The sequence below is a fragment of the Alnus glutinosa genome, chromosome 10 (genome assembly GCF_958979055.1).
Source record: "Alnus glutinosa chromosome 10, dhAlnGlut1.1, whole genome shotgun sequence".
NCBI lineage: Eukaryota > Viridiplantae > Streptophyta > Magnoliopsida > Fagales > Betulaceae > Alnus > Alnus glutinosa.
In genome coordinates, this window is record NC_084895.1 from 27273380 (window position 1) to 27290481 (window position 17102).

The following is a 17102-nucleotide window of genomic DNA, read 5'->3' on the forward strand; positions in this document are numbered from 1 at the left end:
TATAAAACTTATTTAGTAAGTTAAGTAACTTATTTAACAAGTTGAAAAATAAATAAATAAATAAATAAATTTAACAGCAAGTTGTTTTCTTCTTTATTACTTTCTTCTTCGGAAAAATTGCACCGTTGGTCCCTGTGGTATTCCATAATTATTTTTTACTCCCTGTGGTTTAAAAAATTACTGGGAGATCCTTGTGGTATGCAATAATTACAAATCGATCCCTGGCGTCAAATTCTGTTAAATTTTTTAACAGATTCCGTTAAATGCCACGTCAGCGACACGTGTCACCATCTTATGGCGACACGTGTCCATCTTAATAAAAAAATATAAATTTATTAAAAAATAAATTAAAATACATTTAAAAAAATAAAAAAAAATAAAAAAATAAAAAAAAAAAAAAAAACTGAACGGGTGGCCAAGCCACCCATTTGGGGGTGGCCGCGCGCCACCCCCAGAGGCCGCAGGGGGTGGCGCGCGGCCACCCCCAGTGGCCGGGGGTGGCGCGCGGCCAGGCCACCCGTTCAGTTTTTTTATTATTATTATTTTTTTTTTTTTTTAAAGAAAATAAAGTATTTTTATTTATTTTTTAATAAATTTATATTTTTTTTATTAAGATGGACACGTGTCGCCATAAGATGGTGACACGTGTCGCTGACGTGGCATTTGACGGAATCTGTTAAAAAATTTAACAGAATTTGACGCCAGGGATCGATTTGTAATTATTGTATACCACGAGGACCTCCCAGTAATTTTTTAAACCATAGGGAGTAAAAAATAATTATGGCATACCACAGGGACCAACGGTGCAATTTTCCCTTCTTCTTCTTTCTTCCTTCCTCTTCTGTTCTTCTTCTCGCCAGACCCACCGAGAGAGAGAGTGACATCGAGAGATTGAGATAGGAGAGAAACAGAGAAAGAGTGAGAGAGAGAGAGAGAGAGAGAGAGAGACTCGAGGGAGACAGAGAGATGAGACCGAGAGATAGGGATAGGAAGAGTCAGAGATCGGGAGAGAGGGAGCTGAACCCGGAACCCAGAGGACCCGATCCTCTGTGGACGGTGGCCAGAACCGGAATCCGACCGTCCAGTGGCGCGATTTCCAGCGGGTCAGGCGTTGTTCCTGCCGGTCGTGGAGGACTTGAGTGGCCGGAGGTCCGATTTCAGTGGCTGTCGTTCGTGAGACCCGAGAGACCCGTAACTCCAAACCCGGTCTTCCCTTGGAACCTGTGAAGCCCGACCTTCAGTGGCGAAGTCCGGCGCGATTTACGGCGATTGGATGCAGTTCTCCGGTGGTTTTCGTCCGCAGTGGACTGCCCAGCAATCCGTGCAACTCGTGACCTGTTTGTGTGTAACCCGATCGACCCGCCAGACTCGAGAGGAAGACCCGGTTCTTCAAAGCTATTTCCGGCGACTTTTCCGGCGGAATCAGTAGCGAGTTCCGGTGGTTTTACTATGAAAATCATTGGGGTCATTTCTTATAACCTATGATGATTTTATTATGGGGATTAATTTGCTTATTATGGAATTAGGGTTTGATTATTTTGGGGCTTTTCAATCGATTGTGTTTAAATAGGTTGATTGAGTGTTTGTGGGTATTCTGTTTTCTGTTCTTGGTTGATTCAGTGGGTGTACGTGTGTGCTTTGGCAGATTTGGGTTTCTTGTGTCTTAACCGATTATTTAGTGTTTGGATTTTTGATGCTTTTGGCCAAATGGTTTTGAGGTTAAAATTGTCTCTGTTGTGACTGTGATGGACTGATTTGAGGTGTTTGGCCATGTATTAATTTTGGGTAGACTCTCCTAATTTGGCAGTGTATGTAGGTTAGACTTGTGATATTTCATGTTGAATTTTAGTTGTGGTGATAATTTTTCTAAATGATCTTGCTGAGGATTTTTATGAAAGACTTTTGGTTAGTGGCTGATGTTGGTTGAAATCTCTTTTATGGAAAATTTTGTTAGGGTTAATATTATTTGTGATTCTTTGATGATTTTCTTGAGTTATGTTGATGGAAATTAGTCATGGATGAAGGGCTGACTTGAGATTTGATTTGGGGATGTTGTGAAGGATATTATGTAGAAAACATAATAGATATTGAAGATTTTGGATAATTAAATTGGAAATTGTAGATTTTATTTGAATGAATTGTAAATAAATTTTGAGTGAAAAGAGCGATCAAATCGGTATTACAATTTCTTTGAGTATATTGGTTGAATGGTTAAATGGTAGGTTTTGGCGAAATTGAATTTTTATCAAGGAAAGTTTTAGTCGAATAGAAATACTGTATACTTATATGCTGTAAATTTTGGAAAGAAATTTTGTATATAGTATATATATATATATATATAGGATAATTTAATTTAAGTCTTAGAACTGAAATTTCAAAACGCTCCGCTAAATTTATCCTCGTGTTTTATTTAGGTAAAAGCTCAACACTGACACTAATGAAAAATCCAGGTAAGGGAACACTACCTAAAAATCCCGGCGAAATTTTAATAAAACTTTTCAAAAGAAAAGTCGGGAATTTTCCTAAAACTGCCTCATTTCTCTATATTGATTGTCACTTTAAATTCTGTCATGATATTACTCTTATTATCAAATGTGATTGGGAAATCATGTGATTATATGATTATAGCTTTCAAAGTATGAATTGTGAATTAAGATAATGAAACTACGGTTCTCAAAATGTATGTGCTATATGATGATTTCATGAGATTCTGTATAGTTGTATTTGTGCATCATATCGTATATGTTGCATATGCTCCATGTGAGCGGATAATGATGATATTATCGTAATTATATGTGCATATATTACACACAGTTTTGCCCCACGGCTGCATCGGGTGTTGATCCGGATTCAAGTAGGGGAGCATGGCAACCACACCAAAAGTGTGGGCTATCGGTCGGGGGATCTTCACCTAAGGAAGTTCCTAGCCCGACGGCTCTTCTCTGTGACGACAGGATGAGCGTTTTGGTCCTTCGGGATCGGTCCCCATGGATATGCCAAACATAATGTGCGCTGCTCACGGTTAAATAGCAGAGGTGGGCCAGTGGAGGGTGAAACTAACACACTGTATAAATGATTCCAGCACCATGCTGCATTTGATCTATTTTTATGTTATATAACTGTTTCTTTACCTGTTAAATTATTTGAAGTTTATTTAGAATTTCTAAAAAATAGCATACTCTTGTTTGTTATATTTACCTTACTGAGTTGTCAAACTCACCCATTTTCCCCTAAATTTTTTTTCAGATGACGCAGAAAGACGAAGTTAATTCTTGTAAAGGGGTACACCTCGCTAAGAGAAATGGTTCGTTGTGGACCGACCATTGTATAGTATATCCCTTTTTGGAGTTTATGGCTTTGTAACTAATTAATTATAGGCAATAATAAAAAAATAAAAATAAAATTACAATCACTATATTGTAAATGTACAAGTTTTTAGCACTCACGTTCACATTTCCCCTTATATCCCAAAATGGGGGCATGACAATTATTGCGGTATTAATATAGCTAATGCCTAAAATATCCGTAAAGTAAAACAAGCATCATAACAGCATTAGTATGCTAAATATGTAATATTCTGTGTAAAAATAGTAATAGTAACCTCATTAATATAAATAATGAGTATGATATTTTTAGAAATATACGGGCATCGTAACGGCATAATTATAAATAATTTATATTTTATCCTTTTATAAAATTCGGGTAGAATAACGGCACAAATATAAATAATTTCTATTTTATTTTTTTTTATAAAATTTGGCAGAATAACGGCATTAATATGACTAATGCTTAAAAACATTTTTATAATTTTGGGCAGTATAACGACGCTTTTATAAAATACTTACTTTTATTTGGGAATTATAACGTCGTATTTATTAATTAAATACACCATTTTGAAAATCATGTTTAAACACAACATTAAACATTTAAATAACCCAATAATTTATAAATCACACAAACTAAATCATGCCTTAAGAACTTACTCAAAAATATCACAAAATAAGATTGGGATATTTTTAAGAGGACTCCAACCAGGTACAGCCAAAACAATGAGGAAGAGAAAAGTTCTTTTCTTCTCTTTCTATGGGCTGGCCGAAAGAGACAGAGAGGAAGGGCAAAAGGTTACTTTGATTTAAAAGAGAAAGAGGAAGAGAGCTTTTCTGGTTTTTCTTTTGGGTCGGCCGTGAAAAGAAACAGAGGAATGAGAGAGTTTGAGAGAATTGTCTCCTATTTCTGTTAAAGGGGTACAGGCCGTGTAGCATAGAGAGAAGGAGAGCTTGATGTCTTTCTACAAACAAAGAAAGAGAAGAGAAGAGTTTCTGCAGAAAACAATAGAGAAAGAAGAAGAAGTGTGCTGAACGTAAGGGGTTGCACTTCAATATATAATGCTGTGGATGGCTTAGATCAGTTTGAGTCATACCTGAACAATGGGTGAGGATCCTATTCGTGGGCAGCAAGCTAGATGTCGATGAGCTATGTGGTGAGTCATTGCAATAACAAAAATCTGCTATCTCTAATGAACTATCGGTTAAGTTTCTATTTAACCGAAAGTTTTCTCCTAACTAAATTAAGTGGTTTAACTAATTTAGTTTGCTTTAGCCTTCATAATATTTAGGAGTTAGATATTGACAAAATGGGTTCATGCATGGAGAGAAAATCATCAAATGGGTAATGATGATTTTGATAAAAATCGGATGACAGTTGTTCAGTCAAGTTCTGTTCTAAGCAATTATATGGAACACGAGCGCTATATTTTGGGGATCGAGCGCAACTACGATCGAGCTCCATATTCTGCAGTTCGAGCGCAATTGCGATCGAGAGCCATGTTCTGTGGATCGAGCGCCATGTACTGGGGGGATCGAGCGCACATTGGATCGATCACCTTCAACAGACTTGGGTTTGTGTAATCCGTGAATGTTTTCGCATCTTAGATGAAGTCCAAAAATCATACAATTCGGAGAGAAGATAGAAAACTTTGGGTAGAGTTTTCTAGCTTTCGAATCAACTAAATCGGAGCTCGTTTGATCATAATTCCGTCATTTTAAAGTTGAAGGTCCAATAAACTTATCTAATGAATTTGGAGCTGTAAACGTACCTCAAACATCAATGAATATTTAATCCTATAAATACTCATATAGTTCTTTTATCAGATTTACCACTAGCATTATTATTTCTGTATATATATATATATATATATATATATATATATATATATATATATATATATATATATATATATATATATAGCTACAGTATTATTTTCTCGGGCTTTACAATTTTTAACCGAAATTTTTAGTTTACAGAATAAACCCCACATATCAAATAATTTCAGAAATTCTAAAGTTTGATCCTTATAAAATTGAAACGTGTTAAATCTTTGTGACCATAGATGTAGTTTAAAACGAAAGGAACTATAAAGGGTAATAATTATCAAAATTAAAACCAAGATTAATAAATAATAGAAGATGAACAAAGTCACAAAAATGCAACCAACCACAATCCATCACATACCACTTCCCCCTCCACTGCAAAATAATTCTCTCTTGACTATTAATGACTAATCTGCAAACTTAAAATAAGTAAAGTTACAATGATATCAAGCATCAGCAATTTGCTTTATTTCTCTAATTGAGTTATAAAAGTGTTATTGTATTATTTTAAAAAAAAATTATGGAAAATATAAATTTACTCTCAATAATCGTGTAATTTCAATTTATTCCCTTGGGTTTAAAATCCGACTTGTAACTCCTTAAGTTTTTCTTGTTTTTCATTTCGCTCATTCGGTGTAAAAAACAAGCTTACATGGTAATAACCCCTTTAATGCCGCAAAAGCAATTTTAGGGCCCTTTAATGTTTGCGAGTCTAAAAAGTATGATTTTAAAATATGCGATTTTTAAAAACGTAGTTTAGCCTTCATAAATCGTGCATTTTTAAAAATGTACTTATTGCTTACGATTTGAAAACTTTTAAAAAATAAAATAAAAAATACACTCCCAAACAATATATTTTTTTACGATTTGATTTAAAATCGCACTTTAATACTGTGAAATCGCAATGTCAAACACACTCTTACACGGTTTTGAACAAAAAGATTGAAGTTAGAAATGTGAAAAAACTTAAAGTTAAAAATTAGATATAAAATCCGACAAAGTAAATTGAAATTTCGTAATTATATGGAGTCCATTTATCGAATACAAAAGGTTCAAAAGCCAATTTCTAATTTTTTCGGTGGGTTGGGAAGAAAGCACACATTGAATCAAGATCCCCTACGATCTCAATTTTTTTTGAAATCAAGCCGTTTTTTACATTGAAATGACGTAAAAAATGTTGTATGTTAAAAATATGACTTGTTAACAATGAAACACAAATATATATATATATATATATATATATATATATATTCCAAATGGTTTTTTCTTTACTTTTAAAAAGACGCTTCTTTTTTACTAAATTGAAATACAGTTTTTTGCTCAAAGCTTTTATACGACATAAAATGTAAGAAAAAACCTTTTGGAATGATTTTTTTTTTTTTTTTTTTTTTTTTTGAGTTTCATTGTTAACATGTCATATTTTTAATATGTAACATTTTCACGTAATTTCAATGTAGAAAACAGCTTGATTTCAAAAAAATTTGAGAATTTCAAATTTCTTTGAAATTGTAGGGGATCCTGATCCATACACATTTGGGTCCCACAAATTCAATGGTAAATCCATATTTTCTACACATTTATATAAAATTAAATTTTAAATTTATCATATTTAGGTCCCACAAATTCAATAGTAAATTTAAAAATGAAATATGTAGGACATGTATTTATGGGCTTGTTTGTTAAGCTCCTGTACATTACAGGATAGTGCTGGTCACTATTCACATATTTTTTATTTTATTTTTATATTTTTCAATAACAATCAACATCAAAACATTCTTACTTTTTATATCACATCAATAATTTTTTATTATTATTCAAATAAAAAAATTCACTACAATACAAAACTTTTTCACTTTTTTATACAAATTCTTTTTATTTTATATCACATCATCACTTTTTACTAATTTCAAAACTAACAACCCACTACTCTGTTCTGTACTGTTTACTAATTGATGCACGACAGGGTTTTTTAAATTCATTTTATTTTTTAAATGTAAGGAAATTAAAAAAAAAATCTATAAAACAGATTTTTTTTTTTTTTTTTTTTATGTTCCCTAAATCAAGGAAATTAAGAGTGCTACCTTAAATTTAGGGGATCGGGATTCCCTATAATTCTAAAAAAAAAAAAATTAGATTATCAAATTATAGAATTTAGATCGTTTCTAGGCATCGAAACCCTAGGAAAACTCTACCTATTAAAAATGTGTATATTTTCATAATGATCTTGCACTCTATGTTGCAAAAAAGCTTTGAACAAAAAACCATCTTTTGGTTTTGGTTTTAGGAAGAATAAGCGTCTCTGTGACGACCCGTTTTTTTTTTTTTTTTTTTTATACAAACATAAAACGAGTCATCGCAGTGGCACGACTACGTGTCGCTCAGCCAACATATGGCACATGCCCCATAACATGTACCTGATAATCAGAGTATAACATAAATCTATCTATGCAGCGGAAAACATAAATCTGAATAGCGGAAATTACAACTTATACATCTATCACAAGTTAATTACAACAAAGAGCCATTTAACATCTATCTGTTTGAGTCTTATTAACACTATAACAATAATGGCTTAACAAAGAATAAGTGACACAAACGTCACAAGCCATACCAAACCTATAAAATAGTGGACAACCCGTGGTCCGACAATTACAACTGTCGCGGCGAGCTTCAGTCATAATATCCCAAGCATACTGCTTCCGACCCATAGACTATACCGAAGTACCTGCAGCCAAAGAAACATCATCTACACGGTTGTGGTGGTATCCACATCCGCATAGGTGAAAGAATGAGTTCACCGCCTTAGTATACCTCATACTAAGACCTCAGTGGTATAAGACTAACTGAGTTTTCACAAAGAACCAACATTTATATTATTTTAGTCGTGCGAGCACTATATTAGCCACAATTTACCAACAGCTAATGCAGCACACACCGACTATTCAAAAATCATTTAAAACATACTATATAGCTGTGAACATATGTAGAAGTTCCAGTCTACCGCTTGGAAGATTCTACATATAGACCCCTCTATAATAATACTTTTCACCGGTCGCTCAGACATATGTGCACACGATCACTCCATCACAGATATCACGTATACACATAGGTCTTAAGCAAAGAACATGGCATCTTACTCTTCCATACTAGGATAACATCCTTCAACAAAACACTCGCAACACCATCTCTAATCGTATTCCAGCTTCGTGCCTTGACGTCAGTAGATCATGAGAGCACTAGAGTTAAACTCAATCATGCTAACACGTCTTTCCTGAAGAACAAGAACAGTCAACCTTCCTACTCATAGACATGCCATTACTCGCACCTGGGCAGTCATGTATCCATGTACTTTCAAGTTCAATGTATGACCTTAACACATGACTATCCGATAGAAATATACATAAGATCTTTTTCATGAAGACTCTTATGCATACTAATACGTCTAGCAAAACTACTCATAACATAAAAACATCACTCATAAAACAATGTTATAATGCTATGCATGAACTGGGGCTGATACTGTTATGCTGCTGATACTGATACTGCTGATACTGATACTGTTATGCTGCTGATACTGATACTGCTGATACTGTTATGCTGCTGATATGCTGATACTGCTGGTATGTATGCTCTATACTACATGCTCAATGTTCCGTGCTTGACCAGTATATATTTCACTACTGTGTCACGCTGAAATCATGCATTTGTTAAATCACATCCTCTCAAAACTAAACAAATCCAGCATTTTACCCAACACTTTGAAATCATTCAAAACTTAGTTTCTTTATCAAATCTACGCAGTTTCAACATGACATGTTCTCAAACAATTTGCATAATTTAAATCTCAACCGCAAAACTTAACCCTTTAAATCTATTCAATACTTTTCACTCATACACTATCTCTTTAACATCATTGATATAGTTTAAACATAATCGAAACTAAACAAATCATCTCAAAGCATATACATTTCATCATATGGTTGGTTCGGTTTCATAAACAATATATATTTTTATCAATCCAATACATATAAAAATATATATTTTCTCAGTGAGTGGAATACCCACATTGGCTGCATTGGACTCACGACTCGAACTCTACATTGGAGAACCCGTTGAAGTCTCCAACTACGACACGATCCTGCAAACATTGGTAGCATTAGACTATGCTATTGAACCTAAACCCTATGACACATAAACTACCTGCATGCTCACACGTCACATCACTCGCTTCTAAAGCTAGCTAAATACCTTAAGCTATTATTAAATTTACCATTGGTTCTTGGTTCCTATTGTATCTTATTTATCAACATAAAATGTATTTACTCTATTTACTAGCTTATTTATTAAGTTAACAATATATATTTAACATATATGTATGCATACGTATATATTTTTATATATACATACATACCTATATATATACAACTCTTATACCTAACTGATGATACACTTAAATACTTTGTGTACAGGAATATGTGAGTTAGTTACTAAATTAGCTCCTATAGGATTCAAAGTACATTTATGTACTTCTACATTTTTATCAATTCTTTGTTGTCTAAGGATTATATGAATAATTATCATTTCACGGCATTCACATCTTAATCATTGCTTTAATGCTTAACCTTAATTAGTCACTAACCATATAAGTAGTTTGGATTATAGAACATTAATCTTATTTAACGTACTAATCTAATAACTCTTTAGATTAGCTTAGGTTACAATCTCGTTTTGTAATGTTTACGCTTACCATAGCTTGAGGCATATACCAAGACCTCAAAACTAAGCGTTACACTTAGGCTCAATTTACTGTTAGTCCACCACAACTCTACATTAATGCTCCTACCTATTTATTGATACGCTTATCCATTAAGTCTTTCCAACCTAGGACCCTAGTGACTTATACTTAAAGATTATCTTAATGTCTTCAATTATATTAGCATAAATCCATAATCCATTTATATAATCATTTTACCTATTCATAAGTTTATTCTTTCTTTATACAAATGTATTTTATTTACTTGTTTATATTGATTTCTATCCATTCATTTGTTCATCACTATTACCCAAACTACATCCTATTCACTAAGCCATAACATTTGGCCATAACACTTCCGGTCGTTACCACACTCAATCGACAACACTACCATAAACAATTAGAACTCTAATCAATCAACTCCAAATTTGGATTCGACAACATACACACATCAAAGCCATAAAACCAACTCTAAGGGTACCAATTCGGTAATTCTCAACAAAGCCCTCAAAATCAATCTCCAACAACTCTAGAAGACCAATGCTAACTAATTTCAGCACCCATCCACAAGCCCTCTTCGGATAACACCCAACAATTTCCAAATGAAATTAACCGGAACCCATCCTCAACCACGTTCCACCAACAAGACTCAACAAAACATCATCAAATTTGCCAACAACAAAATCCAGCGTCTCTACCAATCAAAGCCAAGCAAAACGCCATTCAAAATGATAACCCATCACCAACAAACCCCATGAAAATCAAACCCAAACGGATGCTAAAAAGGACCCAAAACAGATTCCAAAATAATCTATCCAAGAAGAAATTCCAGAATTTCCCACAATGCCCATTCGGCCAATCAAGGACTTAAGGTTTCCACAGCTCCAAAATAAACTCTAAGGACCCATTCAAGAGCATAAAGCAACCCAAAGAAATCAAAAGCAATTTGGAACCCATTCGGTATTTTCCCTCAAAATTAACCTAAATTTGCATCTAATAAAAGCCATAGAAATTTACACCATTATTTAGCTCTATACTCATTGGGTATTACAAAAATCACAAGAAAAGGTAGGGATTTACCAAACTCCAATATTGCACTCAAGTCCCATTCGGCTACCTCAACCCTAGCATGACAAATCCAACAATAACCCATAAAATTCGCTCCTCAACCAATTGCTAACACAAACCAAAGAGAAAGGTCCAAATCAAGAGCTCCGAAAATAATCCAAACAAGGGAGAACCCATTCGATTCGCATCTCCAAAAATCTCAACGGAAATTCAAATCCAAAAGCTAGGGAAAAAGGATCTTACCGAAGCATGGCCGGAAATCGCGCCACTGACCACCGGCGACACCCACCGGAAATGAGTTCCAGGTCTCTCTCTCTCTCACGGGTTCGTCTCTCACATGGGCTCACTGTGCGTGTGTGGGCGTGGTAGAGACGAAGAGAGGAAGAAAATGGAAGAGAAGGAAAAAGGGAGAAGGAATCGCATGCTGGAACAGGGGAGGGACTGCTGTGTGCGGTAGGGGAGAAGGAAGAGAAGAAAAAGAAAAGAAAATGGGAAGGAGGAGTTGCTGTGCGAGGAACCAAGGGGAAGAGAGGAGAAGAAAAAGAAAGAAAGAAATAAAGAAGAGAGTGTGCGTGTGTGGGGGACAAAGGAATAAAAATCTGAATGAGGAAAGGACTTGTCGTGAGCCACACAAAAAGATAAAGTGCTAAAGTGCAAAATTTCGGAAATGCCCTCTCACTTAAGTGACATTTGTGGGCATTTGTGGAAATTTCTGGTTTGGGCCTCAAAAACATCATTCTTATTCTCTTTTCTTGGGCTATCATTTAAAAGCCCATAAGATAAAATAAAATACTTTGATTCATTTTATCACACTAAATAAACTTATTTTTATTTAATCCTAAAAATCCATTACTAATAGTCTACCTTTTCTTTTCACTCTTCTAAATTAAATCCTCAAGTGTGATTTCACCACATTAAGTGGTCTTACACTAATTTAATTTCTATAAACTCATTAAACAATTTCTTGGATATTACAGTCTCTTAAACAGTAAATAAAAAGTTTTTTAAGAGGGAAATTATTGATTGTTATTTCATAACATGCCATCTTTTTAATGTGGCAATTACTGAGCATTTTGATGTCTAAAAAGGGCCGAAAATTTTAATCCAAATTTAGGATAACATTTTTGCTTCCTTTAACATTATTTAAATAATATAAGACAATGGTTAAAAGAAAAAAGAGAAAAATACTACAAAAATTTTCACTCTTAATATTTTGAAGGGTCAAAAAAACACTCCGGAAATAATAGTCAAAAGTTTTAGTTTCCCTCTGAAAATATATTGCAAATTTGAGCTATTAATATAATATCCTTTCTATCTTTCATACGTATCAATGGAATCCAACATGACTGCCTATAAATATCCATTTTATGCAACGAATATGATATCGCTCAGTTCTCTCTCTCTGCTTTTGCCTCTGGAATCTTCCGCCTCTCTCTATGTAATACTCAACTAATCCACATTCCATTCAAAACATGTTTTCCAAAATCTTTTTCTATGACTCTGAGTTTCTAACTCTAATTCTAACGCTTTTTTTTTTTTTTTAAAGATCTCCACGTACGTGTGTGTGTGTGTTCGGTTTTGCCAAATGTCGAAGGTAGGAGGGGCATTCGATCTCGCGTCAGGTGTGGGAGGGAAGATGGAGAAGCGCGATGTCCTCTCCGCCGTCGAAAAGTATGATGTTTCACTTGGTACTCTTTGTCTCTCCAGCGTTGTGATTGTGGAGCTTCAAACAAATCTATCTGTTTCTCTGTCTTTCTAAATGATGCTTCAGACTTAAGTTTGATATATAACATGCATGTCCAGACAAAACCCAAAAGCTTTCCGTTTTATATAACATGTGGGATTTTCTATATTACGCCAAACTTCGACTTGGCGTCTGCTTTTTCTCTCTAGCTATACGTTGAATAAAATGATATTCTTCAGCTTCAATCTCTGTTTCACTAAAATGAGAAGTATGCTACATCACTCTTTTTGTTTGACAATTCAGGTACGAGAAGTATCATGGCTACTATGGTGGTGACGAGGAAGAGAGAAAAGCAAACTACACTGACATGGTGATGAGTGACGTTCCGTCTTTACCAATCTTTTTATTCCATGCAATGGCAGGGTGTTACTGTCTTTTGAATTTACTATAATAATCTCTTCGATTTTTAGTTTCTAAATCATGTTATAATTAAGGTGCTCTGGTGAGTAGATCAAATGAGAAACCCAAGCCAGCAACTTGAATTATTGTAAATTTATATTTGTTTAGGAGGTTTTTTTTTCCATCTTATATATTCGTTGCTTTATTGGTTGAAATCACGAGGAAAGAGTATAATTTCTATTATACATGTGTGAAGAACAAAATTGAACTGTCTGTTGTGGACTTCAGGTTAATAAATACTATGATCTTGTTACTAGCTTTTATGAGTATGGCTGGGGGGAGTCTTTCCATTTTGCACAAAGGTAGCCTTAATTTGAAGAAATGCAGTATAATTTCTTTTGGCCTACAATATTGTTGATTATATCTAATCATGTTCATACTTTTGTTCCTAAAGATGGAAAGGGGAGTCTCTTCAAGAGAGCATCAAGCGACATGAACACTTCCTTTCTTTACAGTTAGGCCTGAAGCCTGGACAAAAGGTTTGTTCCTTTAGTAGAACATGGGAAAACCGACAATTTGGAGATTCACTATTTAGGTTTTGACATTTATTTTGTTTGCCATAACAGGTTTTGGACGTTGGATGTGGAATTGGTGGACCACTAAGAGAAATTTCCAGATTCAGGTGAATGGCAGTCTATGATTAAATAAGAGTGTCATGGAGGTCATGCTTTCAACTTGTTTGTAGTTTTCATTTATATTCAAATTAGATCGGAATTTGGATGAATATTGAAAGTACTAACTTTCTCTTGAGGGAAGGACTCTTCAGTTATGTTTGCAAATTGCATTAATGGTGATTTGTTACAGCTTAATTAACATCGGTTACGGGGGTGAACAACAATGAATATCAGATATCAAGGGGAAAGGTATATATCTAGAACAATCATTTTTCTTCCTGTTTAACCTTTTGTATTTAGCTCAAATAGTATTGGATTATAAGGGTTTTTTTTTTGCAGTTGGATTTGGATTTTATAAAGATTGATCAAGTGCTAATTAAAATCTCAAAATAGCAATAACATTTGCAAGCTTCAGTTGCTCCACAGGAACTAAACCGCATTGCTGGAGTGGACAAAACCTGCAATTTTGTGAAGGTCGTTGGTTATAAAATCCTTTATTTATTTATAAGTAATTCAATATCATTAAAAAAAAAAAAAAAAAAAAGAGCCATGGGGTACAACCCTTTACTTTGAAATGTTTTTCTTTTTTTTTTTCTTTTTTTTAATCTCATTCTCCTGTAAGTATTTTATATTAATTAGTAATGAGACTTGGAAACAAACCTTTTATGATACTACAAAAGGATTAATATTGGTTCTTGATGATGTTGACACCCCTCGATCCGTTAGGATTTAACAAAAAATCCTAACGAATAGGTGAAATTGAAACATTTTGAAAAATAAATACACTAAATTGAAAGTTTTTGAAGTTTAGAGAAGTAATTGTGAATGTAATGAAAGTTTAAGAGATTTAAGTGAAGTTTCTCTGACCTTTTATGATACTACAAAAGGGTTTTTGGTGATAGATGTCTGATTAGTATTGGTTCTTGATGATGCAGGCTGACTTCATGAAAATGCCATTTCCTGACAATACCTTTGATGCAGCATATGCACTTGACGCTACTTGTCATGCACCAGATGCAGTATGTATTCCAAATTCTAATCATTACAACCTTGGCAAATCAACTTCCACTTCTTAGTGTCTTTTTCTTCTCTTCGGTTCATACTGGTTTAACATTTGCTTCTGATCTGGACAGTATGGATGCTACAAAGAAATATACAGAGTACTGAAACCAGGCCAATGCTTTGCTGCATATGAGTGGTGCATGACTGATTCTTTCGATCCCAATAACAAAGTTTCATTGGCACAGACAGAAATTGAGGTTGGTAATGGCCTTCCTGAAATCAGGTTGACAAGAAAATGCCTTGAAGCTCTCAAACAAGCAGGTTTTGAGGTGACTGCAAGTTTTTCTTTTTTCTTTTTTCTTTTTTTTCGAATCTCTTTTTATTATTGGCACAAGTTTCAACTTTTTGATTTATTTTGCACAAAGGTCATATGGGAGAAAGATCTTGCTGAGGACTCACAAGTCCCTTGGTACTTTGATATGGATACAAGTCGCTTCACACTGAGTAATTTCCGTATAACTGCTGCTGGGCGTTTCATTACAAGGAACATGGTAAGATTTGTTTCAGTGAAATGTTTCCTGCTTCTACAAGATTTGCAAGAATTCATACTTGTTCAACTGTAGAAAGGCAGGGATTTAGAGCTGAGTTTTCATTTTGGCAGGTCAAGGCCATGGAATTTGTAGGACTTGCCCCAAAGGGAAGCCTACGTGTTCAAATCTTTCTAGAGCAGGCTGCAGATGGCCTAACTAAAGCTGGAAAGTGAGTGTTCCCTCTGAAATACTTACTCTCTTTGATCTCATTTGAGAACTAAATATGCTAAATCTTTGATATATCATTCCTTAGCAACATAAAGATAGTATTTATATTTCATGTTTGAGCCTCAATGATGAAAAGAAATGGGTAAATGAAAAAAGAGAGCCTTTGAATTCTCTTTTTTTTTTTTTTTGATAAGTTAGCCTTCGAAATTCTTTTCTTATAGGAGTTGAATCACAGTTTTTATCTTTCTCAGTCATTAAGTTGATATACACATTAGCTACTCGAATAATTATATTACTTTGCCTTTCAGGAGAGAGATTTTCACACCAATGTATTTCTTCTTGGTCCGGAAGCTGCTCTCAGACAATCAGTGACATGTTAATGTAAACTAATAAACCTGATGTCATAGTCATGGAATCTTGCCTGGGATTCTGACAAGTTGAAATGTATGTTAGAGTCGGGTTTTTACCATGCTAGATGACTTTGTGGTCTCAACAGTAAACATTTCAATTGTGACAAATAATTCATGGAACAACTTTTTTAACCACTTTGAAGTATGTTTACTTATTGTGTTCATTTAAAGTCCATGCTAAACTTTCCCCGTAACGTTCTGCTCCTTCGTCTGCAATTTACCTCATCTTTAGGCGAGGTTTAACCATTAAACCCTAAATCATAACGTTAACACTAAACTCAAATTGTACATATTGTTCCTAATTTTTTAAGCCATGAACCTATTACTTATACTATTTTCTTTTAAGCCCTAAACACCCCCCCGCCCCCGTCCCTATCTCTCTTTGACTAGAGTAGTCCGCTCGACACACCACTCAAACGGGTGTCAAAGTGTCTAATTTGACCAAAATTTCTTGAGACGTGGCTTAATTAAAGTTGGCTCGGCCCTTACTTCGCTCGAGCGAAGTGCTCTACCATGCATTAATTGTCCTTAACCTCTAAAAACCACCCCAAAACCTTTATTTTCTAAACTTTCTCTTGGTTTCCTTCACAATACTCCATCACCCAATCAAACCCTACATTTCTAAATCATAAAAATCACCTAAAAAGAACATCCAAAAAACCAATAATCCTCCTTTGAAACAACTCAAAAACCTCCTCACTATCCTCTTCCCCTCCACTTTTCAACCACCACAACATAAACAACCAACAAACTACACAAACTCAAAACATTTCATTCACCTAACTCACACATCCAAAAACCCAACACCTTTCCCAGACACACTAAAGGCCTAGACAAACACCAAAAAAAAAAATCCTCCACTTCTTCTCACTTTTTCCGTCACCATTCTCAAGCACCAAACGACACAACCAACAACACCCACTACAACATCAACCAAAACTTAGAAAGAGAAACTTGCCTTTGAATAACTCATTCCCTTCCACCTCTTCAAACTCCTTCTCTGATGCAGCATTACAATAGTTGATAGAGAAAACAGGGGAATTAAAAGAACACGACGCACACACATAGCCTTATTTTTTATCTGTGATAGACCACTCGAGTGGTCTGTAGAGCGCCCACTCGAGCTAAGCATTCTGCTACCTATCCACTAGAGCGGACTTGGAATTATTTGTTGCTATTGGGATGGGGAATAGGATCCTCTCCA

At 34.6% G+C, this 17102-nt stretch overlaps 1 protein-coding gene and 2 long non-coding RNA genes across 3 annotated transcripts; 2 read left to right on the forward strand and 1 right to left on the reverse strand.

Annotated features, from left to right (window-relative positions):
- The first annotated feature begins 817 nt into the window (after positions 1 to 817).
- Positions 818 to 3402, forward strand: LOC133878893 (uncharacterized). Its single transcript, XR_009902017.1, has 2 exons — positions 818 to 3035; positions 3247 to 3402. It is a non-coding gene; the product is annotated as an uncharacterized LOC133878893 (long non-coding RNA).
- Positions 3403 to 7596: 4194 nt separating this feature from the next.
- LOC133880061 (uncharacterized) lies at positions 7597 to 11548 on the reverse strand. Its single transcript, XR_009902178.1, has 2 exons — positions 11215 to 11548; positions 7597 to 7896 (listed from the first exon to the last, which is right to left on the reverse strand). It is a non-coding gene; the product is annotated as an uncharacterized LOC133880061 (long non-coding RNA).
- Positions 11549 to 12523: 975 nt separating this feature from the next.
- On the forward strand, positions 12524 to 16053 carry LOC133880389 (cycloartenol-C-24-methyltransferase-like). Its single transcript, XM_062319340.1, has 12 exons — positions 12524 to 12642; positions 12959 to 13025; positions 13343 to 13416; positions 13509 to 13593; positions 13681 to 13735; positions 13922 to 13977; positions 14155 to 14202; positions 14664 to 14747; positions 14862 to 15059; positions 15156 to 15281; positions 15392 to 15489; positions 15797 to 16053. The coding sequence occupies exons 1-12, from the start codon at positions 12557 to 12559 to the stop codon at positions 15858 to 15860; spliced, it is 1041 nt and encodes a 346-aa protein (XP_062175324.1). The 5' UTR covers positions 12524 to 12556; the 3' UTR covers positions 15861 to 16053.
- Positions 16054 to 17102: the final 1049 nt, after the last annotated feature.

Bases quoted from the DNA above. Each gene is read 5' to 3' on its own strand.
- LOC133880389 (XM_062319340.1), top strand. From the start codon at position 12,557: ATGTCGAAGGTAGGAGGGGCATTCGATCTCGCGTCAGGTGTGGGAGGG. The intron at 12,643-12,958 runs GTATGATGTTTC...TTGACAATTCAG, and splicing joins GTCCTCTCCGCCGTCGAAAA to GTACGAGAAGTATCATGGCT. The intron at 13,594-13,680 runs GTTTGTTCCTTT...TTGCCATAACAG, and splicing joins GCCTGAAGCCTGGACAAAAG to GTTTTGGACGTTGGATGTGG.